Here is a 26,859-nt window from a genome sequence, read left to right on the forward strand (position 1 = left end):
TAAATAAATATCAAACTTATGAAAAAAATTATGAATAAAGTATCTATAAACATTTGTGTGCAGGTTTTTGTGTGGACGTAAGGAGCGTGATTGCTAGGTCAAATGGTACTAGTATGTTTAGTTTGAAAGAAAGTGCCAAGCTGTCTTCCAAAGTGGCTGAACCATTTTGCAATCCCACCAGCAATGAAATGAGAGTCCCTATTGCTCCACACCCTTTGGTGTTATCAGTGTTTTGGATTTGGCCATTCTAACAGGCGTGGAGTGGCATCTCATCATTGTTTTAGTTCATAATTCCCTAATGATATACGATGTGGAGCATTTTTTCACATGTTTATTTGCCATCTGTATATCTTCTTGGGTGAGGTATCTGTTCATATCTTTTGCCCATTTTTTAATCAGACAATCAAGTTGTATAGAATTGAGAAGTATAGAAATGTGAAGGACTCAGATATTAAGATGCTCATGTTGAATATTTTTAAAAATATCGGGGGGGAATACATATTTGGTGAAAAGGGAAATTTATGTGTTTTTTTTATTTTCTACTATGCACTTTTTATAGAGCTAAATGTATTTGTTAGCTCAGGTCCATAAAATACATTATGCATTCTTTAGTGTGCTCATAACATTTTGATGTGTCTACCTAAAACAATATAAAGACTTAGGAAATAAAACAAAACAAAAATTTCAATTAGAAAAACCAAACCTCTGGGACTTCGCTGGTGGCCCAGTGGTTAAGACTCTGCAATCCCATGCAGGGGGCCCGGGTTCAATCCCTGGTCAGAGAACTAGATCCCGCATGCCGCAACAAAGATCCTGGCGTGGCCAAATAAATTTAAAAAAAAAAAAAAAATTCTTTCCTATTTAAAGGGAAAGAATAAAGTTCCTGAAAAGTACTTTTTTCCCAGATTCTCCTCCACCAGGACTCCATTCCTCTGCCCTCAGCCTCTCCACCATCACTCCCCCCCCACCCACATTTCCTTGTATATCAATATGAAATATTGGGTTAAGAAGTTTGCTCACTGGACAAGGAGTGTCATGATTAAGGCTTTACTTTAGAAAGATTTATGTTGCAGAGGTTAACAAGATGCACTGAAGGGGAAAGGATAAATAATACCCCCAGAGAGAAGTAAGGAAGGCCTGGGAAAGTGACACAGCTGGAGAACTGGAAAGGACACGTGACTTTCAGACACAATACAGAACGAGGCAGAAAGGACCCTGTGATTGAATGGATTATCTACAGTGAAAGATTGGTTGAAAGAATAAAGACGATTCCAAGATTTCAATCTGGGGGAAGAGGATCTTAATGGCAGAAATGGGGAAGGGGAGCTGCTTCGCTAAGAGAAGTCGATTCATTTGTTCACGTAATGAAAGGGCTCAGCACTGCTCTGGGTGCTGGGAATACATCAGTGAATGAAAATCATGAAGTTTCCTTTCCAGTGGGCAGTGACGTAAAATAAGTAAAATACACACAAAATGAGTACGTGATACAGTGCCTGTAAATGATTAGTGCAACAGAAAAACGAACAGAACAAGGTGAGAGGAGTTACGACTGTCTGGGCGGGGAGCTGATGGAATTTTAAACAGGAAGGTCAGGCTAAGACTCACTGAGAAAAGACACTTACTTAAAAGACCAAAGGGTTGGTCGTGCAGGTGTCTAAGGAGAGAGCGCTCCAGGTGGAGGGAACAGCCAGTGCAAAGGTCTTCAGGCTGGAAGAGGGCTTGGCGTGGTGCAGAATAGGAAGGCCAGCCTTACTCTGTTGTGTTAAGAAGAGTGTATAGGGAGATGCTGGTGGAAATGTGAATTGGTGCAGCCATTATGGAGAACAGTTCCCGATGGAGGTTTCTCAAGAAACTAAAAATAGAGTTACTATACGATCGAGCAAACCCACTCCTGGGCATTTAACCAGACAAAACTCTAATTCAGAAATATACATGCACCGAAATGTTCATTGCAGCACTAGTTACAATAGCCAAGACATGGAAGCAACCTAAATGTCCATCAACAGATGAATGGATAAAGAAGATGTGGTACATATACGCAATGGAATATTACTCAGCCATAAAAAAGAATGAAATAATGCCATGTGCAGCAACATGGACAGACCTAGAGATGATCACACTAAGTGAAGTAAGTCAGAGAAAGAAAGACAAATATCACATGATATCACTTATATGTGGAATCTAAAAAAAATGATACAAATAAACTCACAGACAGAAAAAACAAACTTATGGCTACCAAAGAGGAAGGGGAATAAATTGAGTATGAGATTAACAGATACATACTACTATATATAAAATAAACAACAAGGACCTACTGTATAGCACAGGGAACTATATTCAATACCCTGTGATAAACCATAATGGAAAAGAATCTGAAAAAATAGATATACGTATAACTGAGTCACTTTGCAGTATAGCAGAAATTAACACAACAATGTAAATCAACTATACTTCGATAAAATTTTTTAAAAAAAGAATAGCGTACAGGGAGAATGGGTTTGAGCAGGAGAGGCTCTTGCAGTAACTCAGATGGGAGATGAAAGAAGCTCAGACAAGGGTGGTTACATTGAAGGTGGAAGGTGCAGCAGACACATTTGAAGGAGCAGTAAACATAATTTCCTATGAGAAGTTGAATGTGGGTGTGAAAGGATGACACCAAGATTTTTAACCTGAGAACCTGGAAGGATAGGTCTGTCATCAGCTGAGGTGGGGGAGACTGAAGATGGAGCAGACATCTTGGGATAAGGCAGAGATGAAGAGCTGTTTCGACTCTGAAACATGATCTCCGATCATGAGATGTCAATCCTGTAGTTACAGACACAAGTCGAGAATTGGGGCAATAGGTCCAAGTTGGAGACAGAAATCTGACAGTCACTGGCGGATCGATGGGATTTAAAAGCCATGAGACTAAATGCGATCACTAAAGAAAAGGGGGTAGAAAAAGCAAGAGCCGTGCAGCTCCTAAAGACACCAACGGGAAGTGGTTACCTGCAAAGGTGACCAGGAAGGAGTGACCCAACAAGGCAGAAGGAAAACCAAGAAAGGGCTGAGCCCTGGGAGCCCAGACAAGAAAGTGACCAAGACGGAGGGTCTAGTGACCTGAACGACAGGGTCAACAGTGACCTGGACCAGGGCAGGCTCCACGGAGTCCTGGGATCAGAGGAGGCTGAATGCAATGGGTTTATGAGAAAATGGGAGAAGAGAAACTGGAAAAAGCATAGGTAACGCTTCAAGGAGCTCTGCAGCAAGGGAGCCTGGACAGCAGCTGGGGGGAAAGTGGTCGAGAGGATTTGTAAGGATGGGAAATACGAGAGCACGTCCTCGCGATGACAGTGATGGTAGTGAGTTTCCCCCTACTTGTCACGTGGCTAGCTCCCTGCCATATTTCATATCTGTGTATCCTCAGATAAGCCTTCTGCAGCCACCTGTCCTGACATCCATGTCTCTCCTCCCCCAGGTTCCGTGTCTTCCATGGCACCCAGTACCATTTGCTGTCTCAAATCCCATCTCCCCCAGTGGAGTCGGGCTCCCTTAGTGCAGAGACCGTGTCTGTTTCATTCACTGCCCTATACGCGGGGTTCCGTATAGAGCCTAGCGTGGAGTAGGTGCTTCAGTTTTTGCTTTATTTTTAAAATGTGTTGAATGAATGAATACATGAATGAAATGATGCTCAGACGGGCAGCTTTTTGTTTTAGATGCCAACCTGATAAACTAATTAAATGAAAAGGAAACCTAGGTGTTTTGCAAGATGGGGTAATGGCAGAAGAGAAAAGAAGAGAAAGTGAGAAAGGAAAACAAAGACAAGTCTGAAAATATCTGAACAGAATGGATGGCAAACTGAAGGCAAACAGAAGAGGCTGCAATCACAGAAACCCGTGACGCTACTACGATCAGAGGATACGGAGACCCGTTCAAGGAAGATCAGCCTGAATTCCAGCGGAAAACTGAGAAACATCGAGCAGAAGGCCTTAACTTGTGGGAGTCCAGAGCAGTGACTAGTCCGATTTCACCAATTTCTTCCACTTCCACTTCCTGCCAACCCTCGCAGTTTGTTTTTTATTATGCATACGTTTTCTTTCTAAGCTTTCATTTGGCAAATTCAACTTCTCTCATCCACCTGTGACTTTAAATACCCACGATGAATATCTAATGTAATTTATGTATGCCTTTTCAAATAACGATATAGCTTTCATTGTCATAAATGTAAAATCTATCGTGTGAATCCCTGTTTTTTTTTAATTTATTTATTTATGGCTGTGTTGGGTCTTCGTTGCTGCGCACGGGCTTTCTCTAGTTGTGGCGAGAGGGGGATACTCTTCATTGTGGTGCACGGGCTTCTCACTGCGGTGGCTTCTCTTGTTGTGGAGCTCGGGCTCTAGGTGTGCGGGCTTCAGTAGTTGTGGCTCACAGGCTCAGTAGCTGTGGCTCATGAGTTCTAGAGTGCAGGCTCAGTAGTTGTGGCGCACGGGCTTAGTTGCTCCGCGGCATGTGGGATCCTCCTGGACCAGGTCTGGAACCCGTGTCCCCCCTGCATTGGCAGGTGGATTCTTAACCACTGCGCCACCAGAGAAGCCCAGTAATTTCTTTTTAAATGAGTATTTCCAAAAAAACTGCCTCATTTAACAGACTGTATTATCCTGTATTATTTTAGTTAAGTACGAAGTCTTCGTCTTAAGTGTGTGCCCCTTGGGTAACACAGTGTTGTTAGAAAAACCATTATAACTCCATTCCCTGACTCGTAGGTCCTGAAATTTACTGTTGTAATTGTGCATGACTATAATTTTTCAGTATGTGATCATACCATTTAAGACATTACTATAACAAGTAGTCCCTGGGGGACCAACTACAGCAAAGCAGACAACCAGCCCTCCCACTGCCCCACTGGCTGGCTTTTTTTTTTTTTTTTAACATCTTTATTGAAGTATAGCCAGGACATGGAAGCAACCTAAGTGTCCATCGAAAGATGAATGGATAAAGAAGACGTGGCACATATATACAATGGAATATTACTCAGCCATAAAAAGAAACAAAATCGAGTTATTTGTAGTGAGGTGGATGGACCTAGAGTCTGTCATACAGAATGAAGTAAGTCAGAAAGAGAAAAAACAAATACCACATGCTAACACATATATATGGAATCTAAAAACAAAAAAAAAAGATGGTTCTGAAGAACCTAGGGGCAGGACGGGAATAAAGACGCAGGCGTAGAGGATGCACTGGCTGGCATTTAACGGGGAAACTCAGCATTTGTTGATGACACCGTTAGTAACGGCATCACACATTCCCAAACCCACAGCCTCTGAAGGCCACAGTGCGGTCCTCTGTATATCTTGAGGTGGGGATAAGTCCCCTACCTGGCCCCAACTCCATCACGCCTTAGCCAACCTGACCCCCAGCCTCTGCTTCCACCTCCCCACCCAGTACCCTCAGCTCCCACAGCGTTACATCTTGAGGAGCAGTGGTGGGGAAGAGTAACGGGGTTTAAAGGAAAGATCAGCCCTGAAATTACAGGATAGAGAGAAGAAGAACCCAAGTCATGAAAGGAAAGGGCCAGACATCACCACCCCAGCCACCTGGTGTTCCTCCTCTCCTCCCCACACCACACCCAGGCACCCAGGCCCTGTCCTGCGTACAGGAGCCGCAGGTCCTCCTACAAAAATTGGCAGGCTGTGAGCAGGCCGAGGCATAATATGGACCCCAAAGCTAACCTTAAGGCTAAACCATTTTACCCAGTTCTCCTAGCTCCCACTGTAATCGCTCAATGACAATTTCTTCAGTTGTCAAGATCTCACTGCTTTGACTCTGGGTGTGCAGCACAAAGGGCGGACACCTTGAAAATGCCCCCAGAGAACCTCAGCCTGCAGCCAAATTCCTTGCTATCAGCACGTAAGCACAAGCCGCCACACGGCCCCTCGTGTCTTTCACCCGTACGCGTGCGTGCCCAGCAGCTTACCGATCAAGTAACGCCAACAAGGTAAGGCGATCATACCAGACCTTAATCCACTTGCCAGGGAAGATGATAAACTTGTAAAACTGCTCTCGGTTAAATTTTCCTTGTGTGGAAGAACAGGAAGAGTCTTCTAGATCCTGACTCAGATGCTTTTAGAGGCCGAAAGAAAAAACAGAGAGAGGGTCTCACATTGACATGTTATTGTCATAAATAAACCTCCTGATTTAAAAGTACTAAAAGCAGATGTTCAAATTCTGAAATGGAAACCAACACAGTTCATAAAAAATGGGTACCCTAAGAAAAGGATGATAATCAACAGAAAAGGTCTTTTTTTTCAGTTCTTTTTTTGTAATGAAGTACACTTGATTTACAATGTTGTGTTAGTTTCAGGTGTACAGCAAAGTGATTCAGTTATATATATATATTCTTTTTCAGATTCTTTTCCCTTATAGGTTATTACAAAATATTGAGTATAGTTCCCTGTGCTATTCAGTAGATCCTCGTTGGAGAAAAGGTCTTTTTTACCAACTCACTTCAATTTCATTATAATGCAACATTAAAATTATGCTACACATATCAAAATACTGCTGTCAGGCCAAGAAACTGCCATGAAAATAATTCTTACGAAAGATCAGAATTCAGCAAAAGACCTTAAATGACTTAATTTTTGAAAGGTATGTTATTTAATGTAATGCTGAGATAAATATTTAAATTTTACTATAAGTAAAAATATTTTCACTGACAATATGTAGGTCCTCGGTGAAGCCCAATATAAGAAAAAATAAAATATTTATAGAAAAAATATAAGCCAATAAAACAGAAACAAATGGGGGAATTTAATCTCAGATTGAAAACATTTTCACCCCAAATTCATCTCTGATTGGCTCTAATCCAATGGAGAGGAACTCAGTTTTGAAAAATATTAGTCTTCATTCATTTGCTGAACAAATACTTAATGAGCCCCAGCCCCCTGTACATCTTCTATTTCTGTCTCTTTTTTTTTGATAATTGTGGTTAAAAAAATATATAATGTAAAATTCACCATCTTGACCATTTTGTAAGTATACATTTCAGTAGTGACAATAATCATATTGCAATAATCATATTGCAAGAGATCTCAGGAACTTTTTCATCTTGCAAAACCGAAACTGTCCACATCGAACACTGACACCCCCACTCTCTCCTCCCCCAGCCTGACAACCATCCTTCTATTTTCTGTCTCCAGGAATCTGATTCCTCAAGGGACCTCCTGTAAGTGGAATTATACAGTATTTGTCCTTTTCTGACTGGCTTACTTCATTTAGCATAGTGACCTCAAGATTCATCCACGTAGCAAGTCTCAGAATTTCCTTCCTTTTTAAAGCTGAATAAAATTCCGGTGTATGGATAGACCGCATATTGTTTATTCATTCATCTGTTGACAGACGCTGAGGTTGCTTCCCCTACCCCCTTGGTGGAATATTCGCTATTCACAATCGTGAATGATGCTGCTGTGAACATGCACGTGCAAATATCTGTTCAAGTCCCTGCTTTAGGCTCTTTGGGATATACATCTAAAAGTAGAATTGGTGGATTATTCTAGTTTGTATTTTTATTTGTTTGCTTTTGCCCTCCATTTTTCCCAGAAAGATTTTCGGTAGGCTCTAATTTCCTGTAGGCTGACTAACATAAAACACAGGAGACTGATAAGAAGGACCAAAATAAGAAAAGGGAGGAAGACAGCACAGAAGAGCAGCCATGGAGGGGATGCTGACTTGTAAAGGTCTCACACACTTCTCTCTGACTTGCAAAGTAGAAGGCTATACTTGGGCAGACTACATAATTTTTCCTTAATTCAGTGAAAGTCGCTGATGTCAAAATGCCTGGCATGCATGAGGGCAGCACACCTGCTTCACTGGAGACCACGTGGTACCCTCCAAGGAGGCTGACTTTACCATCTCTCTGTTCCCAGATGCTAATTCCCTGACTCAGCTATAGAGCACAGAGTTATTCAGACTATAAACGCAAAAGGCATTTCAAGGGAAAGTCGATCCATCGTGAAGGCAATATACAGGTTAGCAATACACAGGATGGATTGGGCTGTGTTATTACAGGAAAGTTGAGATTTTAAGTGCTGTTTGTGTCTGGAATGCGACTCCAACAGAAAAGAGAGCTTCGTGGAAACTGTCTGCTGTCATGTCAGCAAGAACAGCATCTTCTTTTAACGCCAATGAATTTGTGGTTCAGAGTAAATCTTCCCCCCCAAAAGAGATCCTTTTCCCTTATGCTCCGTGGATAAAGAGAGCAAGTAAGAAATACGTGTACAAGCTGAGCATGGTTCACCATTCTGTGATGTGGGAATTCAGGTATGATGTGTAAACAGGTCAAGGATAAGCAACAGTGAAGGTGATAGCATTCTTTTGAATAGTAAGAAAAATACTCTCCTTTAGTGAGAGCAGTTTTAGGGAAGGTTGGTATAAAAAAATCACGGGAAGACTACGTCTACATTTTCTGCAAAACTTATTAAAGATTCTGGTATATCGTGCTATTTATTGCTGCTTAAATGGAAATCCTTGTTTAAGAAACATCTCAGAATTTAATGCCAAGAAAAAATGGTTTGATTTCTGTGTTAGTTTACTAGGGTTGCTACAACAAAGTACCACAGATGGGGCGGCTTAGACAGGAGAACTGTATATCCCCCAAGCTCCCTGAAACATTCAAGAGTTCCGTATACCTAATAAAACTTTTGATGATATTAATAATTGACACTGATTATTAAAGGCATAATTTTGCCATCTTTAATCCTAAAAACTTCACAGTAACTCTTCCATGTAGGTGTTATTATTCTGGAGGCCGAAAGCCCAAGATCAAGGTGTTGGCAGGAGTGGTTTCTTCTGAGGCCTCTCTTCTTGGCTGGCAGACGGCCGTCTTCTCCCTGTGTCTTCACATGGTTTCCCTCTATGTGTATCTGTGTCCTGATCTCTGCTTCTTCAAAGGACACCAGCCATACTGGATTAGGTTCTACCCTAATGACCTCATTTTAACTTAGTTACCTCTTTAAAGGTCCTATTCCAAATACAGTCACATTCTGAAGTCATGGGGGTTATGATGGTAGCATATGAATTTTGAGGGAGCCCAAATCAGCCCATAACAACTTCCTTTATCAGAAAATGAGGTTCATCGAATTTCATTTTTTGCTTTAAATAGCAAGGAAGCACAGGGCTCGATGTTTCAGTGAATCACAGCAATTATACTTAGCCTGTTTTCTGGTATAAATTTCAAATTCAAATTTTCTTTTCCCCCTGCACTGCGTGGCATGCAGGATCTTAGTTCCCTGACCAGGGATCAAACCCGAACCCCCTACAGTGGAAGCGCAGAGTCTTAACCACTGGACCACCAGGTAAGTCTCTCAAATTCAAATTTTTCTCATCGTTTTAATCATTCATTTATTCACTCATCCAACAAATATTTATTATGCAGGTTATATAAGCCAGATATGATATGTAATATAAGCTGAAAATTCAAAGAATAACAAGACAGAGTTTCTACCTTAAAAGGGTTTAGGAACTCCTGGGGAGTAGACAAGCCAACCAGCCTGTGTAACACAGTGACACACACATACATACAAGTATAAACATGTCTATATCTGCATCTATATACCCAGAAAGAGAGAGAGAAGTGAGCCATGGGAGCGAACAAGGTGATTACCCCCAGAAAGGAATAAAGGGGTCTAACGCAGAGCTCCTGGCAAGCATCAGTGATGAAGGAGCTGGCAGGGGTGAGGACCCACAGTGGCGACTAAGGGGGGTTCCATATCTATGACTTAGGTAAACACAGAGACACACTAACCAAGAGGCCGGGTCTGTCTCTGATTCATTAATTAAGCCTCACCCAAGAACAATCGCATCACGCTGCCTGCAAGTCAGGCCTGCAAGTTTTATTCTACGATCAGAAGAAAGAGATTAGTAAAAGTAGGGGGACGGGGTGTAAATTGAACACAAGTCCTTTTTAAGAAACAAGATCATTGCATTTGCTCACCACCCCCCATATGGATCTGTACTGGCAGCACAATACCAAGGTCCGTTTCGTGAACCTGAATTATCAAGAACAGCTTAAATAATGATCAGCACGTTCCGTTTAAGAAGGTACAGAAGTATATAGTACATTTCAGAAATAATCTTTGGTAGAATTAAAACATTTAAGAATGTAAAGGGGACTTCCCTGGCAATTCAGTGGTTAAGACTTTGCCTTCCAGTGTAGGGGGTGCGGGGTCGATCCCTGGTCGGGGAGCTAAGATTCCACATGCGTGTGCCAAAAACACCAAAACAGAAAACAGAAGCAATATTGTAACAAATTCAATAAAGATTTAAAAAAAAAAAAAAAAAGTGGTCTGCATCAAAAAAAAAAAAATCTTTAAAAATAAAAAAATGTTTTAAAAAGAATGTAAAGGTCCATGCCCCTCCCCCAATCTACCTGAAAAGATCTACTGTTCAAAATAATGGTACCCTTGCAGCAACATGGATGGACCTAGAGATGATCATACTAAGTGAAGTAAGTCAGAAGGAGAAAGACAAGTACCGTATGAGATCACTTCTATGTGGGATCTAAAATACGATACAAATGGACTTACCTACAAAACTGCAGTAGTGGTGAGGGTGTCCCAGGTGACACATGCTGCACTCAACAGCTGTGAGGAAGGGAGGGGGGGAGGGAGGGAGGATGGGGGACGGGAAGTCTGCAGAGCCCTAAGGAATAGGGCTGGGTTTCGCTGGACTATCTAAGAATCAGCTCCTCCTGTTGTGGCTATCCCTGTGCCTCCACTCTCCAGGCAGTGAGCTCACCTGCAGGCCACACCCAGGTTATTTCTCTGCCACCTTCAACTCATCCTCCGCGTTTCGGCTGAGATCTCTCCTCGCCGGGGAAGCCTTCCTGATGCCCTGCGTCCTGCCTGGGGCCTCCTGTGCGTCCCACAGCACCTGAGCCTGTCCTTATCACAGGCTCCATCCTACAGAACTGAACTGGTTGACCAGTTATTACAGACTGCCTGAAGGCAGAGGCTGAGGCTCTTTCCCACTGTTTACCTCGCCCTTAGCACAGGGCGGAAGGTACAGTAAATCTTTACCAAATGTGTGTGGGATGATGACCAGGAAACCAACTTAATTTTTATTTCGTGGCCAAAACCTAACTGAATTCCCTGGTGATATCAATTAAACTTGGAAAACTAAATGGTAGAACTAAAGAATTCTTTTCGATATGAGACCTTTATAAATATTTAGGGTCTATATAGGAGCCTGGATAGCAATCTTCATTTTCCCTCCTCTGTACCTACCTAGAGTAAAACTTAAATTGTTTATAAGCTCTACTTTAAGAAAGTTTAAAAAGTTGAAGTTCATCAATGAATTTGGTTAAGTGTTAAAGGTGAAACAATACATACATAAATTTAGTTTTTTTATATACTAATTTACATAATCATGCCACTTAACAGAATTTTAAATGTAAAACAGGGAGTAGTGTAACTCTTTCTGTTTTATCCATGCAATATTTACTTATCTCTGAGTTTCTGTTCTACCTGGGATGTTTTTCAGACGCTAAGTCAATGGATTTGCATCTCTGACAATCCGAAATTCCTAGTTTCCCTAGGATTCTGCCACCCACAGGATCTGAGATATTTGCATCTTCCCAAACTACCTGAATATTTTTATATAACCTTCCCCTCCTTGTGGGTTCAGTACTGATGTTCTGGAGACTGGGAAGGGTGGTAGGGAGCTGAAGCTTACCCAGGCCTGTCTCAGGAGAAGGCAAGTTTCTCAGAGAAAACCCACATTCTGCAGGGCCGCCCCTGCACTAAGGCTTGTGGTGGGAACTAGTACTGGCCGCCATGGTGGGGCTGGACACAGGGCACGGAGTGCAGAGGGCGCAGCTGGGGTCTGAGCCCAGGGGAGCACACGCAGACATAGAAAAGACTGGTGAACCGAAAGATACTGAGGGAGAGGGGGAGGCCCCAGAATGCAGGGTCCTCAGAGCTGGAGGCTAAAGGCAGGGTGGGAGACCCCAGCGCTGCACCCTAACTGGACAGGACCACCCAGCATGCCCAGGGACCAGGCATCTGCTGGACCAGCCCTGCTCAGCCATCAGAGGCTCGCTCTCACCTCCACTCGCCTCCCGGGGTGTTGGAAAGCTTCCTCCTGCACCCAGATGTCCTCGAAGGGAGGAGGGGTAGGAGAGACCCAGTACACGAAAGGGAAGACAGCCCTGAAGACTGACCCTTTGAGTTAACTGAATGCTTATTCCTACCGAAGCTCCTTCAAGCCTGAGAGCACCAATTACCCTTCACTCGCTTTTTCAAGTCCTCCCTATGCAGCCCTCCCAACTCGTACCCAGTCAGCAAGAATAAAGACTCCAGAAAAACATGCGGTCAGTTAGAAGATAGCCCAACATTTTTTCTGCACATCTGAAAAATAGCGTAAAGATTCCTATCAAGCATCTTTTGGAAAAATTTGGTTAAGCACTCATGAAAATGTATATAAAACTATTATTTCTTTTTATAGGTGAGATTCTCTAGAATAAATCAAAACATTGTCAGGAGGAAGGTAAACACAGCAATAAAGAAACTTCACACTAACTTGACAGTATCCCATCTATCACCCTCTTCCTTCAATCTGTACTTACTGAAATCCACCTTCCTTCAATGTCTAGCCCAATGTCTCTTCTCCTAAGGAGCCTTCTCCATCCTCATTCTCCGAATGCCCTGATGGAATCTGGAGTTCCAAATTCATAACTGGTTGTATGTCTTTGCTCCCATGTTATCTTTTCTTTGAATTCTTTGCTCTGTGTCCCACAGAGTCTCATTAAAGGTGTAGTGAATACAAGTGAATGAACATCAGTGAGTTATCTCTTAGTAAAACAGTGCAAGGCTTCATCTTTTAAGCCCCTTGATGATCATGTCATTTGCTCCAAGAATAAAGTCTCTCTTCAAGCCAAGATTCTCTTTAAAAATCTCTGCATGCTTAAAATATAAGGCTATAATAAATTAATAAAAATCCAGATATTTTCCAAACCATGGGGGGAAAAAATGCCATCCTAACCAAGAGAGCTCTCGTGGAATTTGTGCATCCCGGCAACCAAAGATCAATGTAAATGAATTTCTAATGCTTTTGGAAGAGCAATTAAGACAGTAATAATCCCGTTAGCATGAACGGAAGGGTACCTGTTATCTAAGAGGTTTCTTTTCACATTTGTTCAGCAGACTACCACAAAGTGATACAGCCACAACCCAGCTGACATAAAATTCAGGACAAGACTGGGCTAATTCTATTAGGGAATCCAACCTGGAAACGGGTTTCAGGATCCCTGCTTCTGGAACATTCACAAACGGTAATGCTGGGACGTACCCGTGGGGTTTCTGACTGGGTCCTCCGAGCCACCATCAGCAACAGCTGTTGTTGCAAGGCACTGACCACAGGGTCCCCTGAAGAAGGATCTTGACTCTCGGAAGTTGTGGTACTGGACGAGCTGCTCTGTATGTCTCTGAGGATGGGCAAAACAAATGCTTCGGTTACCTGGAAGTACCAGAAGTCATCTACTTATTACATGCAAACACAAGGGCAGCAGGGATCCTTATTGCAGGTCACGGGTAAGCCTCTGCCACCTTGCATGAGCAGTTCAAAGTCGAAAATTGCGTGTGCCATGCCACCTTCAGGCAGAAGAGCTATCATCTTGCACACATTCAACATGGAACTCCAGTTTTATTCAATCATCCAAGACGGTGTGCTTCAGAAGAGATGAGGTCCCTCCCTGGCCTCTGGGGTAAATCCTGGTCATCCCACACCCATCATGAGAACTCCGACCACCCCGGCCAGCCCTAGCACATGAGTGTAATGCTATTCTAAGAGGCTACCGCAGAGCAAAGGGGAGGCAGCTGCGGATAAGGATGCTCACGAGCAAGTTTTTCTATTTCTTCTTTTTTTTTCAGTGTTTTTACCTTTAAAAACTTTTTTAATTTATTTATTTTTTATTGAAGTAGAGTTGATTTACAATGTTATGTTAGTTTCAGGTGTACAGCAACGTGATTCAGTTATATTATAGACATATATGTATATGTATATATTCTTTTTCAGATTCTTTTCCCATATAGGTTACTACAAAATACTGAGTAGAGTTCCCTGTGCTCTACAGCAGGTCCTTGCTGATTATCTATTTTATATACAGTAGTATGTATATGTTACTCCCAAATTCCTAATTTATCCCTCCCCCCATCTTTCCCCTTTGGTAAACATAAGCTTGTTTTCTAAGTCTGTGAGTCTGTTTCTGTTTTGTAAATAAGTTCATTTGTATCATTTTTAGATTCCACATGTAAGTGATATCATATGGTATTTGTCTTTCTGACTTACTTCACTTAGTATGATCATCTCTAGGTCCATCCACGTTGCTGCAAATGACATTATTTCCTTCTTTTCTATAGCTGAGTAATATTCCATTGTATATATGTACCACATCTTCTTTATCCATTCATCTGTCAATGGACATTCAGGTTGCTTCCATGTCTTGGCTATTGTAAATAGTGCTGCAATGAACATTGGGGTGCAGTACCTTTTCGGATTATGGTTTTCTCTGGATATATGCCCAGGAGTGGGATTGCTAGATCATATGGTAGCTCTATTTTTAGTTTCTTAAGGAACCTCCATACTGTTTTTCCATAATGGCTGTACCAATCTACACTCCCACCAACAGTGTAGGAGGGTTCTACTTCTTAAAAGGTAACAAAAGTAAGAGACTATCTCTCTCCTGACCTTTAGACACTATGTGAGTCAGAAACCCTTGGAGCTGCAGCAGCGATACTGCCATCGTGAGGGACAAGCCCGAGGACAGCAGAGCTGAAAGACAGAAGGAAACTAGTTTCTTGATGACCAACCAACCCTGCACTGATCAAGCCTTTGGACTTCCTGTTTCTGAAATAACACATCTTATTATTGTTTCAAGCATTTTTCTTTTTTCTTTTAATATTTATTTAGTTCGTTAGTTGCACCAGGTCTTAGCTGCAGCACGCGGACTCCTTAGTTGTGTTGCTGCGCAAGCCACCTCAAGAATGCAGACGTTGCACTAATGTCATCACCTTCCTTTTTTTATTTATTTTTTTATTGAAGTATAATTGATTCACAATGTTGTGTTAGTTCCTGATGTACAGCAAAGTGATTCAGTTATACATTAGAAACATATTCTTTTTCATATTCTTTTCCATTACAGTTTATTACAGGATTTTGAATATAGAACCCTGTGCTATATAGTAGGACCTTGCTGTTTATCTATTTTATATATAGTAGTTTGTATCTGCTAATCCCAAACTCCCACTCCATCCCTCCCCCACCCCCTCTCCCCCTTGGCAACCACAAGTCTGTTCTCTGTGTCTGTGAGTCTGTTTCTGTTTCATACATAGGTTCATTTGTGTCATATTTTGCATTCCACATATAAGTGATATCATATGGTATTTGTCTTTCTCTGTCTTTGACTCACTTCACTTAGTATGATAATCTCTAGGTCCATCCATGTTGCTGCAAACGGCATTATTTTGTTCTTTTGTTTAAGGCTGAGTAGTAATGCCTTCTGATTTCTAATCTCACGTTTCAGTACAAAGTTTCTAACAAGTTTTTAGACCCTTCTTTTTCCCAACTCCCTACTACTGTATTCACAAATATACAAATGCTTATTCTACAGGAACAGTGTTTAAAATACGTCCACTATTCTCACATACGTGCTCACAAACACACAGATTTCTCTACATTTTTTGAGACATGATTTATGGCTATTTGATGATACATTCAATAAAGGCCTCCTTCAATAACCATTCAATAATGGTTTCTAAGTAAAGAACCACTTAGGAAACATCGTACATTAACACCAGGGTTTGAGAAATGAGTCAGGTGGGATAAGCACATGGATTTTGAAAACTTAAAAATCCTATCCTTCCATGATTTCTATGATTGTTCCATAAAGAGTGCTTTTGCTTCCTGACCATACTAGTGGTGTAATGTATGTCACTAATAGAGAAAAAAATTTAGATTTATAAAGACAGTGTTCATTCAAGCTTTTGTACTTTGTACAGAAACCTCTGAGGACTGTAATTCTGTCATTTCATAGCTAAATACAATAGGATCGAAAACATCTTGTTAATACAAATTTAGAGAAACCTAAAACTCAGCAAATGCCAGAACTTCACTAAAACCAAAAGACTGATCTGACTTCACTGTAGGTAACGTAGGTGATGACTATAAATAGGCAGGAGCAGTATGGAAATGTGAGAAAATCTAGACAGTGTACAGCGCCCTCTATTGCCAACTGAAATAAACTAAGAACAGACTACTGTGGAAGGTGTAACAAAGTTATTTCAGAGCAACCTTCCTCCTGCCAGGGCCTCCTGGCAGGAAGAATGGTCCAAAAGGAAGTGTCAATACAGCTGAATTTTTTGCATGTTTGTTTTTGTTTTGTTTTGTTTTGTTTTGTTTTTTGCGGTACGCGGGCCTCTCACTGTTGTGGCCTCTCCCGCTGCGGAGCACAGGCTCCGGACGCGCAGGCCCAGCAGCCATGGCTCACGGGCTCAGCCGCTCCACAGCGTGTGGGATCTTCCCAGACCAGGGCACGAACCCATGTCCGCTGCATTGGCAGGCGGATTCTTAACCACTGCACCACCAGGGAAGTCCCAGAAAGATTCTTTTCTGAGCTTTATGACTGGTATGTCCTCACCAGAAAACCTGTCTTGTCACGTGTATATGGGCTTCCTATTTGGCCAGGAGGGGACGTGTAACGCTGCTTCCAGAGGATAAGGAGATTTATCTTCTTCGTGTGGCATAGTTTTCTGGGGTCCTAATGTTGAAGTTGTAATCCACGGGCGCCAGCTTGTCCACTCAGGATCCAAAGAGGCTATGATGTCACAAAAATCACTCAGTGGACAGAGCTCTTCCTATACCAACCCTCCAAGAATTCCCACCCATCTTCCTTTTCTTGTATCTCTCTCAGACTATCGGCTACTTATTCTCCTGAGAGAACAGCAGTTATTCTACGGGCTGTGAGCTCAAGGATCATCCAGAAAGTCTCTGTTGGGGGCAGGGATACATTAGGAGTTTGGGAGTAACAGATACACACTACTGTATATAAAACAGATAAGCAGGGCTTCCCTGGTGGCGCAGTGGTTGAGAGTCCGCCTGCCGGTGCAGGGGACGCGGGTTCGTGCCCCGGTCCGGGAAGATCCCGCATGCCGCGGAGCGGCTGGGCCCGTGAGCCATGGCCGCTGAGCCTGCGCGTCCGGAGCCTGTGCCCCGCAATGGGAGAGGCCACAGCAGTGAGAGGCCCGCGTACCGCAAAAAAAAAAAAAAACACACACAGATAAGCAACAAGGACCTACCACATAGCACAGGGAACTCTACTCAATATTTTATAATAACCTATATGGGAAAAGAATCTGGAAAAGAATATATATGTATAACTGAATCACTTTGCTGTCCACCCGAAATTAGCACAACCTTGTAAATCAGCCATACTTCAATTAAAAAAAAAAATCTCAAAACATAGTCTCTGTTTCACTAACTTAAGGCTGGAGATTTCCCCCCATATTAATAAATATAATGTGAAAGTGCTAAGTTTCAAGAGACATTTCTTCCTCTAAAATAGCGATGGAAATGGAAATATTCCAACCCTGCAGTAATCACACTCTGAACTACAATAGAGCAGCAGTTGCACATCTGGCCTTGGTTTTCTTGCTCTCTGGTTTATCTCTGGACAATTAGTTTGGTTCAGAGCTAGAGCAGAGATAAATTTATTTAAACGAGATCGAATCCAGAGCAACAGCAGAAATAGTGATTAATGGTGGAAACTACAAAAAGAGCAGCCACTAGAAGGAAATAAAGATGGACCAGGGGCCAGAATGGTGCACTTTCTTATGGACAGAGCTGGGTCTCAAAGTCACAGTGACCCCATTGCGCTATACTGCTCTCCCCAGGTCTTCGCTCATCTAAGCTTCTGTAAGCAACAAATAACTGAAATGCATGTGCTGCTGCGTTTTCCCATTGATGTGGAAAGAAATCCTTGAAATTCTTCATCTTCCCCAGATCTCAAAACTTACAATCCACCCTCCCGAGGAAGAGGGCCTCTCTTTTTCTGCCTGTCCTTCCTGGTTTCCCAGGCTTACTCGGGGGCCATGGAAACAAGCCACCCAGAGGAGCAAGCCTAGAGATGAAAGTCCAGCCATGTGTTCAATATGTGGGATATTTAAATAAAGCAGCACTGTTTTGGAAACTATAACCTGTTATTTAGAATTTGAACAGGGATTCTTGTTTTAAAGCCTGCAAACAATTCTTCTTTTATAGGACAGCAAGATTCGTCTGTGCCTTTGAGAAAAAGGGAACACCAGCCTGGGAGCTTGTGAGGGCCTCCAGCACGGGATCTGACTGCCATCATGTGGCAGTCGGGGCTGTGACCACAGGGACAGAATCCCACCGTGTGGCAGGGCCTCTTCCCAGGGGTTCAGAGAACGTGCCTCAGAGAACAGAAGTCTTTCTAGAGTCAACCTCATAAACTTTCCATCCTTATGACTCTGTGCCTGGATGTTTAATCTCTCTAGTGTGTCTAAGAAAACAAAGCAGGACTACAGTGAAAGGATCTGATAGTAACAACTGGAAAACAAGAGAGAGGACACCGGCATATGGACAGCAGGAACTCTGCAGAGGCACATCCCTGCATGGTCACCTGCTTTTTTCCGGATACTTCCACCTCTATGTGGGTGACAAAGGCACCAAGAATCCCCGGAAGTTTTTTAATTAACTCAGTAACACATAACTCTATCATGCAAATCAACAGAGTGAGGCAGCTACATACATATTCTCAAATATTTATCATTGGAGTTGACGTTTTCAACTCATGCTTGAATGGTACACAGAACTGGGCGTATCTGATATTGGGAGAATTCACAACATTTCATATTTTGCACACCTAATTGACTGACATCCATGCCCCACGTTCTGGCTGAGCTAATGCAAACCAGGGATCACTATTTCTTCTGACTAACGTTAAGAAGAAGGTCTAAGAGAAGTGATTATTTTTTACAATTTTCCGCCTGCTTACCTTCTTTGAGATCCAGGTATACACATAAGCACGGTGGCTTTAAAGGGCTTTCCTGAGAGCTAATCCCAGTACGTAACAGAGGCTTTACTGAGACCAGGGTCAACAAAAATGTCAGAACTCTGAGAAGGCCATAAAGATTAAGTACGCCTCAGTCCACCTTTGGAATATAGTACCTAATGGGTTTAGAGGTTAGAGTAGCTTTCAAAAATAAGCCTAATTTATAACCATAACAATATCTGTTTCGATATGTACTATAACGATTCATTAATAGAAGCCCAAAATAAGTGAATCCGGACAAATAAATAGATGATTACCCATGTAATCTACTCTACTTTTTAAATAGAAACAACTGAGGTACAAAAATCCCCCAATAAAAACCCTGTAAACTAAACTTGCTCCAGAATGAGTCTTTCCATTCAGTAGCCTACCAAACCTATTTTATGAGTAACAGATACTCAAAATGAATATAAATACTATGTCTTTCCATAGGATTTCACCGGAGAGCAGACAACATGCATTTTTGTATGCATTTAAAAAAAATTTTATGTGCATTTTCATGAGATTGCTTATGACAATAGAAAAGGTTTTCTAATACTAAAGCATGGTTATATATCTTTTACAAGAGAAAGCTCTTCTATGTTACTTGGAAGAATTTATAGACGAAAGACATGTAAATCGTTGCTGAACAAAGAACAGAAACTATCAAGCTTTCGTTGCAAGACCTCCAGGGGAAATAACAAAAGTCCACTCTGCAGTGAACCCTTCAGACACAAAACGCACTTCAACTTCTAGGCAGCTTCACCTTCAACCTCCTAGGCAGACGGCCTACTTCAACTTTGAGTTTCTAGGTAGATGAGCTCATCTTAGGCTCTGAGCTGCTGAATCAGTCCTGTGTCCTGGGTAATGAATTTATCCTCTGAAATTTTTTTAAGTAGCAATTCTACATTCTGCAACTCAAGCCATAATTCCCTTATTCTAGTTTCTGAGGAAAGCAGAACTAGGTGAGATAGTGTTACCAAAGGTACCTGCTTTCTGGACAGTTATTGTACAACCGGAAAATACTGCCTGTATTTCTTCAGCAGTCAATGAGAAATGTATTGGTTCCCACAATGACAGAGAGGCCAAGGAGGGAAATTCGTTTCCTCTCCTGGTTTCCTCCAGGAATCCCCAAAGAGACATAGAAGTTACACTGCAAACCCTTCCCTATTCATACTTGGGAGTTAGGGATATAAAACTGTCACATGGCAACTGGGCTTAACAATGGCGAAGAGGAATGGCGTTCTTGCCAATGGTAAGAATCAGTGGTTTAATGGCTAGTTAGAGGCAATCCTAGCCACTGAAGTCGCCTCAGAGGGAAAAGGCTGCTTTTCTAATATCTTCCATGGCTGAAGGGCTTAGAAACTGCCCCAACTAGGAATCCTTCCAAGTTCAAAATCAAAGTTTATGTTTACTACAGTAGGAGAACTCTAAATGTAATGGCATTAAAAGCCAGAAATAAAATAGTAAACTACCTTCTGTAAAACTGCCACAGAGGCCAAAATGTTCTAACACAACAGGCTGACAGGGAGAATACAAAGTACTGAACCACCTTAAAATCTCATAAAGTGACTCATAAAAGCGCTAGAGGAAAGGCTTCCCTTGGCCTTTTGCTCTTTTGCCATATAAAGTCATGGTGAACTTCAGCCACTGTCCTACTGCTTCTGTTTGGAGACAGTTTAACAATAGCTAACATCTTCTCAGTGCCCCTATGAGAGGTACCGTGCTAAGCACCGCGTATACTATTATATTTTGCTTTCAAAGCCGCCCACTGAACTTATTACTAGTATTATTTCCATCTATGCATTAGAAAACCGGTGCTTAAGGTGGTTAAGTAAACCTGCTCAACGTCAAACCAAAAGTTACTCTTCGTGCAAGAACGGGAACCTGGGCCAGTCCAAGGCGAAAGCTCAAGTTCACGCCACAGGACACGACCCCTCTGATGTCAGGGAAGTGTGGACCCCAATGTCAGCTTTTCCACCACAGTTGCCTCCCACATGGACAGAGAGAATCGTTTCCTCCTCATTCAATGGAACACGGGACTGGAGAACCTAATTGGAGACTCAACCTTGATTTCTACAGTGAGGGGTTAAAAAAGTCATTTTGCAGGGGGTTTCTTCCCACTTTTAAAAGGAGAAGATAACATTCTGTATTCAAATATGTAGAGCAGGCAAACTGCTATTGCTTCTGGCTCTTCCCCTCCAACAGCCGCAAGGTGAGAGCGTTATCTGTGGATGTCCTTTTGATAATCCCACCTTCACTGGGTTGTTTCTCTCTGCAAAGAGGTCCTATTACTCCTGCGGCAAGTAGAACAAAGCGTGAGTGCCGTCACGGACCGCCTCTGCCCCTCCTGTCTGCCTCTTACCTGCCATCCCTAAATGCCCGGCTCACGTCTGCTGTCCAGAACTCGGATCGGACCGCCTTTGTCATCTCCAACGATTAACTTGATTCAGTGCACTATTCACTGAACATCTACCTACAGAGAGCTAAGTGAGGGCTATCAAGGCCCCCTAGCCATGGTCACTTTTCTTTAGAAAAGAACAGTCTAGAAGAAGAGCTGGGAGTGTCCTGCATCTGGGAGAATGTGGTAAGCACTCCTCTGGTGACAGCATGGAGGGATGGATTTATTGCCAGGGTAGGGACAAGGGAAAGACAGATAAAAGAGGCAGATGGTAATGTGTGCTTTGAAGGAAGAGAACTCCAGAAGGTAGATGTGAGTGGAGAAGGGCGTTCTAGGCAAAGAAGGGCAGACACCAGGAAGAGGAAGGGCTGAAGGTCGGTTCCACGGGCCTCAGGGGGAGGAGAGGTGAGGCAGGGGCTGCGAAGGGGGCCTGGAGGAGTGGGGGGCCGCTAAGGGCACCCCGAGATCACATGTGTTAGCAAGGGGGCTGCTCCACCCTGGTCTCAGAGTACCAGGTGAGGGCCCGGGCTTAGGGAGCCCACAGGCCGTGGCCAGCCACAAACATGCCATCTGTGGCCTGTGGCATTTCAAAAGAAGTTAAAATCGACAACATTAAACAAAATAGATTTTTACAGATACATGGGCATTTCTAGCTCCTTGTGGAAAGACCTGGAAAATCTGCTCACCCAGGCCTCCCAAGCTGGCATAAGCACCCTGAAGATAAGAAGAAGCAGCCCTCTGAGGGTAGGACAAATACCCTCCAAAGGACTCAGCACCCAACACCCCTAGCATTCAACCCTGGGCCCACTTCACCTGACTGAGCGCCAGGGATTGAGGCTGCAGCCCCTGCTGGGGGCACAGTGCAGGGGGTGGGGTTTAAGTGTCCCCTGTTCACTTACTTAGGTACTGACGTCGGGCCTGTTTCTTCATCAGTCTTAGTTTCCTCTTCTGTCAAATGGAGTGAATATCACCTACCTCTGTTGCGTCGGGTGGATGAAATGGGATAATTTAATAGTCAGCACAGTGCTTAGTGCAAAATACATCTTTAGTAACGATGGCTGCTGCCACAATAACTATGACAGGAAAACACTTCCTTCAGGGCCAGGAACTGCCAGGACGTTGCTTCCCACAGAAAGGCGCACTGGAACGCAGGTGTAAGGTGTTGAGTGCCCTGGCCCTTCCAAGTTACAAATTCCTGACCCGCTGTCATTGCACTTGATCAGCTGTGTGCTGCTCTGATGTGTATTTACCTCTAGCATTAAAGAAACAGATGGGGCTTCCCTGGTGGCTCAGTGGTTAAGAATCCGCCTGCCAATGCAGGGGACACAGGTTTGAGCCCTGGTCCGGGAAGATCCCACATGCCGTGGAGCAACTAAGCCCATGCGCCACAACTACTGAGCCTGCGCTCTAGAGCCCGTGAGCCACAACTACTGAGCCCACGAGCCACAACTACTGAAGCCTGCGTGCCTAGAGCCCGTGCTCCACAACAAGAGAAGCCACTGCAATAAGGAGCCCGTGCACTGCAACAAAAAGTAGCCCCTGCTCGCCGCAACTAGAGAAAGCCTGCACGTGGCAACAAAGACCCAGCGCAGCCAAATATAAAATAAAATTAAAAAAAAAAAAAGTAACAGATGACACACGCACACAGGTATGTTAATGCAGGTATTAATATATTCAAATTCAACCAGCTCGCTTGCTATCATCCTATTTTAGCACAAGTTTTCTTTCATACAACCAATTCGAAAATACCCAAACTGTCACTACAACACGCGCTCCCATGGAAGCCAAGGCTTACTACAAATCCAAAGAAATTAGCCTCCCGTGCATGGGTGGCATGGCTTTCAACATCTCTGAGTCTGGAGGAGTGTGAGGCTGTTGGAATATCTACCATAAGCCTGTCAGACAGCAGCTGAAATCCAGAAGATCATCTGACTCTACAGAGGACTGAGCCATTTTTTCTGAGCATGAATTAAACAGATGGCGTCCCCGTAAGTGCTTTTCCAGAACCGCCCTGGGAACAGCTTCAACGCTATAATTTTGCTAAGTGAACTGACTCGAGTTTTGTGCTTGAGCATCAAACAGGAAGCACCATACATCTCCTATGACCAAATGGGCCACTGAAAGGCCACGGTACTCCAGAACAAAGTCCCCTCTAAAGGACTAACTTATTTCAAAGAGTAATAGTACAAAGGACATGTATATTCTCAAGTAATAGTCTAGACATATAATAGCAGACGTGTATATTATTTTTTTTATCTTTAGGCATAAGAAAGAGATGTGCGTGGCTATGGGCCATTTCTTTCCTAGAACTCTTAACACCAATGCCCTGTAAAACTTTCTTGGGGAAAGAACAGGGAGTCAAGCACTTAGAACTTAGCATGTGGTGCTGGTGGGCCACGACCCTGTCCATCGGAACGTTCACATACAAGAAATGTAAGAGATAGACAGGGACATTTATAAAAGAAAGCTGCTTTTATAAAATTTGATCGTTATTCTCTTTAAAGAAGCACAGTCATTAACTCAATTGCCGTTTAACCAGAAGGAGAGTCCCAGGTGTCATGTGCCGATTTTTGTCGCCCGGCATCCATCCACCCAACTCCAAATTTCCCACTGAAGAGCTGCCCCCATACATTCTCAGAGGGAACCTGTCCAGCTCTGTGTATGAACACAGACGCCAGCCAAGCACTTGCCTTGGTAATCGGGCTCAGGGTTCCAGGTGGCCCAGTCAGAACAAAGGAGATACAAAGTGAGACTTAAATTGGGGTTTATGGGAAAGAAGCATCTTATCCCCAGTGGACATGAGTGAGAGAAGACGTAAGTGGGGCTGCTGCAGACATCTTTTGACTGTCAGGGTGAACTGTTTGAGAGTGATGTCAAAACAGAGCAACGGGAGGGGTGACGGAGAAAGAGAAACCACACCCTTGAAGACATCTACCCAAGACGTCTCCGTTACCTGGCCTCCAAATTCCCATTTCGGTGAAGGCTGTTGGACTTGGATTTCTCTCATGTGTAACAGAAAGGGTCTAACTGTTCTATGTACATGAAGAGGCAGATCTAGGGACGTAATGGCATTCTGGGACTCCCCTAAGCCACAGGGCTTGACAGGAAAACTCAGCACAAACACATTCGGTGTCGTCCAGCAGTGCCCAAACCCACCCTGGGCAACAGCTCTTTCACCAGAGTAAATGCACCGCGGCAAAGCCAAGCCCAGGCGGGTCTCGAAATGGAGGGCAAGTTAAACAAAAAAGAGCTCTAACGTGGGAAAGAAATGCAGAGGAAACAAAAGAAAGCAAGGGTTGGAGGAAAACTAATAAAGAGAGAGAAATTAAAGGGAGAAAGCGAGTTAATGGTGTCTCTTCGTGAGGCACGGTCTAAGGAAGCGGGACTTATTGAAAACCCTACAGGCACTCTCTTTCATTCTTATCTGCACACTGTGTATTTTTCGTTTTTTAAGGCTCTGGATATGTGGTCTTATTCTAACTGGCATTACCGGCAAAAGCAGTTCAAGTATTTTCCTCGGGGAAAAGTGTAGTCCATTTATCTGGGAAAATAAACATGAAAAAGCCATGTAAATTTATTTGGGGATAAAATAGGAGGCGTGTTTTTGTTCCAAATTTAGTTTAAAAACACAACAGCTTTCAACAGAGGATTGTAGAATAACAGGACAGCTTTTCAAGCTGTGCTCTCATGTAATTATTTTGTCTGAAGAAAGCTGCCACCTTAGATGACTCAACCCATCAAACCACTGTAACAAAATGTCTCAGAGGCTGGAACTAAGATGGGGGTGGCAGCCTGCTCACTCCTCTTGGGTCTCCGTTGGCATGAGTGCTTTGCATGCTTTCTGGCTGGAGAAGGAGAATTTTGTTGTGTCTGTTTTGATTGGAACTTGGGTACCTGAGGGAGACAGAGGAAGAGTGGAAGGCATGTGGGTGATGGAGGCGGTGCCTGTCTCCCCCGAGGACTGACTCTGGACCCGAGCAGGCTGCTTCAGGGTCGGCGCCCAGGTTGGGTGGTGAGGCCAGGAGAGCTATCACCTAGCGCACCCATCAGATCTACCATGACGGCTGACACCAGCATTCCTGAGAAGGTGAGAAGCAGCAGGGGTGACCAGAGGACACCCTAAAAGGTTGCCACATGCCAGAATCCCACCTGGAGGCCAGATTGCAGGGGCAAGAACAGACTTTGTTCTAGGCACACTGGAACAGGCATACCTGCTAAGGAAACTTTGACCTTAGGAAGGAACACTGCACCCCAGAATCTGGAAGTAGGGTTCCTGTAACTCCCTTGACCCTCTCCAGGCGTGAAGCCTAAGGCATCCCCGTGACATGACACAAGTCTTCCATACATCCTCAAATAGGCGTACACCTCTAGAGAAACGTACGCGAAAAGTCTCCTCCCTTACTCAGAGCAAGCCACTGAGGCACGGCCCTGTGGGTTATCCTCAAAGAATCTTGAAGTCCAGGACGAAGGATGAATTCAGTCCACCAATGATAAGATTTACAGCTTGCCCAACGCCACCATTAATCCACGTACGTTCTGGATATGCAAGCGAATTCAATATCAACTTAATTAATGTGATCAAGAAAGTTACTCAACACACGCTAAAGGAGAAGAGAAAGGATGTTTAGATCATCTATGTACAAAAGAGCTTGTCGGCGCAGATGAGAACTAACGACATCTCTAGCCCGTCCCTTGAGACAAATTTAATAACGCGTTCTTGAGCTGCATCACCACCTTTCCCATAACTGTTTGCACAGGGTTCCCCTCTATTTATGCCTACGTGTCATATTCATTTTTGGAAGTGGCTACTATGAAAGTGGTTCTGTTTATTTTCAATTATTCTACGATATCTGATTTTCTTTTTCTTTCACGTGAAACCCACATGCTTTGCCGCCTACAGACGGATTATCACCTTCATTCTACACCAGGATCTTCACTTCATTTACACTCAGAGTCAGTTGCATGTAAGTTGCTGGGGGCAGCAACGCGACACCTTCCCCAACCTGAAAACAAGCCCCACTTACCCAGCGTGAGAGAAGCCGTCATAATTTGATGGCTGATGCTGGAAAGGGCCTTCTTTCTGATTTCCAGACTTTAAGTAACAGGATTTAACTTCTCCTGCAAAATTTCGGCAAAGAAGATTACACAGTTATTTGTATATGATCATTTCTGCGTATACTTTTTCCAAGTTAGAGGGAACTCATTTTGGACTATTTTAATGATAATTGTTGGTAGTCTAGGTCCATTCTTTGTATTTCTCCATAGAATGTGTAACTTAGCTAAGAAAATCGTGACGTACCTCTCTGATAATATGCTTAGACAAGTTTGACTCAGTTACTTACTTTTCATTGAAGTCTAGTTGATTCACAGTGTTGTGTTAGTT

General features: G+C 43.2%; 1 protein-coding gene across 1 annotated transcript in view; it reads right to left on the reverse strand.

The window, feature by feature from the left end:
- Positions 1–26,859, reverse strand: part of PCNX2 (pecanex 2) — a 278,141-nt gene that overhangs the window by 212,487 nt on the left and 38,795 nt on the right. Inside the window, exons 8-10 of the mRNA XM_029200853.1 lie at positions 26,501–26,594; positions 13,321–13,456; positions 5,954–6,099 (exon numbers count right to left, since the gene is read on the reverse strand). Of these exons, the coding sequence (XP_029056686.1) occupies positions 5,954–6,099; positions 13,321–13,456; positions 26,501–26,594 (376 nt within the window). The remainder of the gene's footprint in view (positions 1–5,953; positions 6,100–13,320; positions 13,457–26,500; positions 26,595–26,859) is intronic.

This window comes from Monodon monoceros, unplaced genomic scaffold, assembly GCF_005190385.1.
Source record: "Monodon monoceros isolate NGI ecotype Baffin Bay Population unplaced genomic scaffold, NGI_Narwhal_1 Super_Scaffold_4, whole genome shotgun sequence".
NCBI classification, from domain to species: Eukaryota; Metazoa; Chordata; class Mammalia; order Artiodactyla; family Monodontidae; genus Monodon; species Monodon monoceros.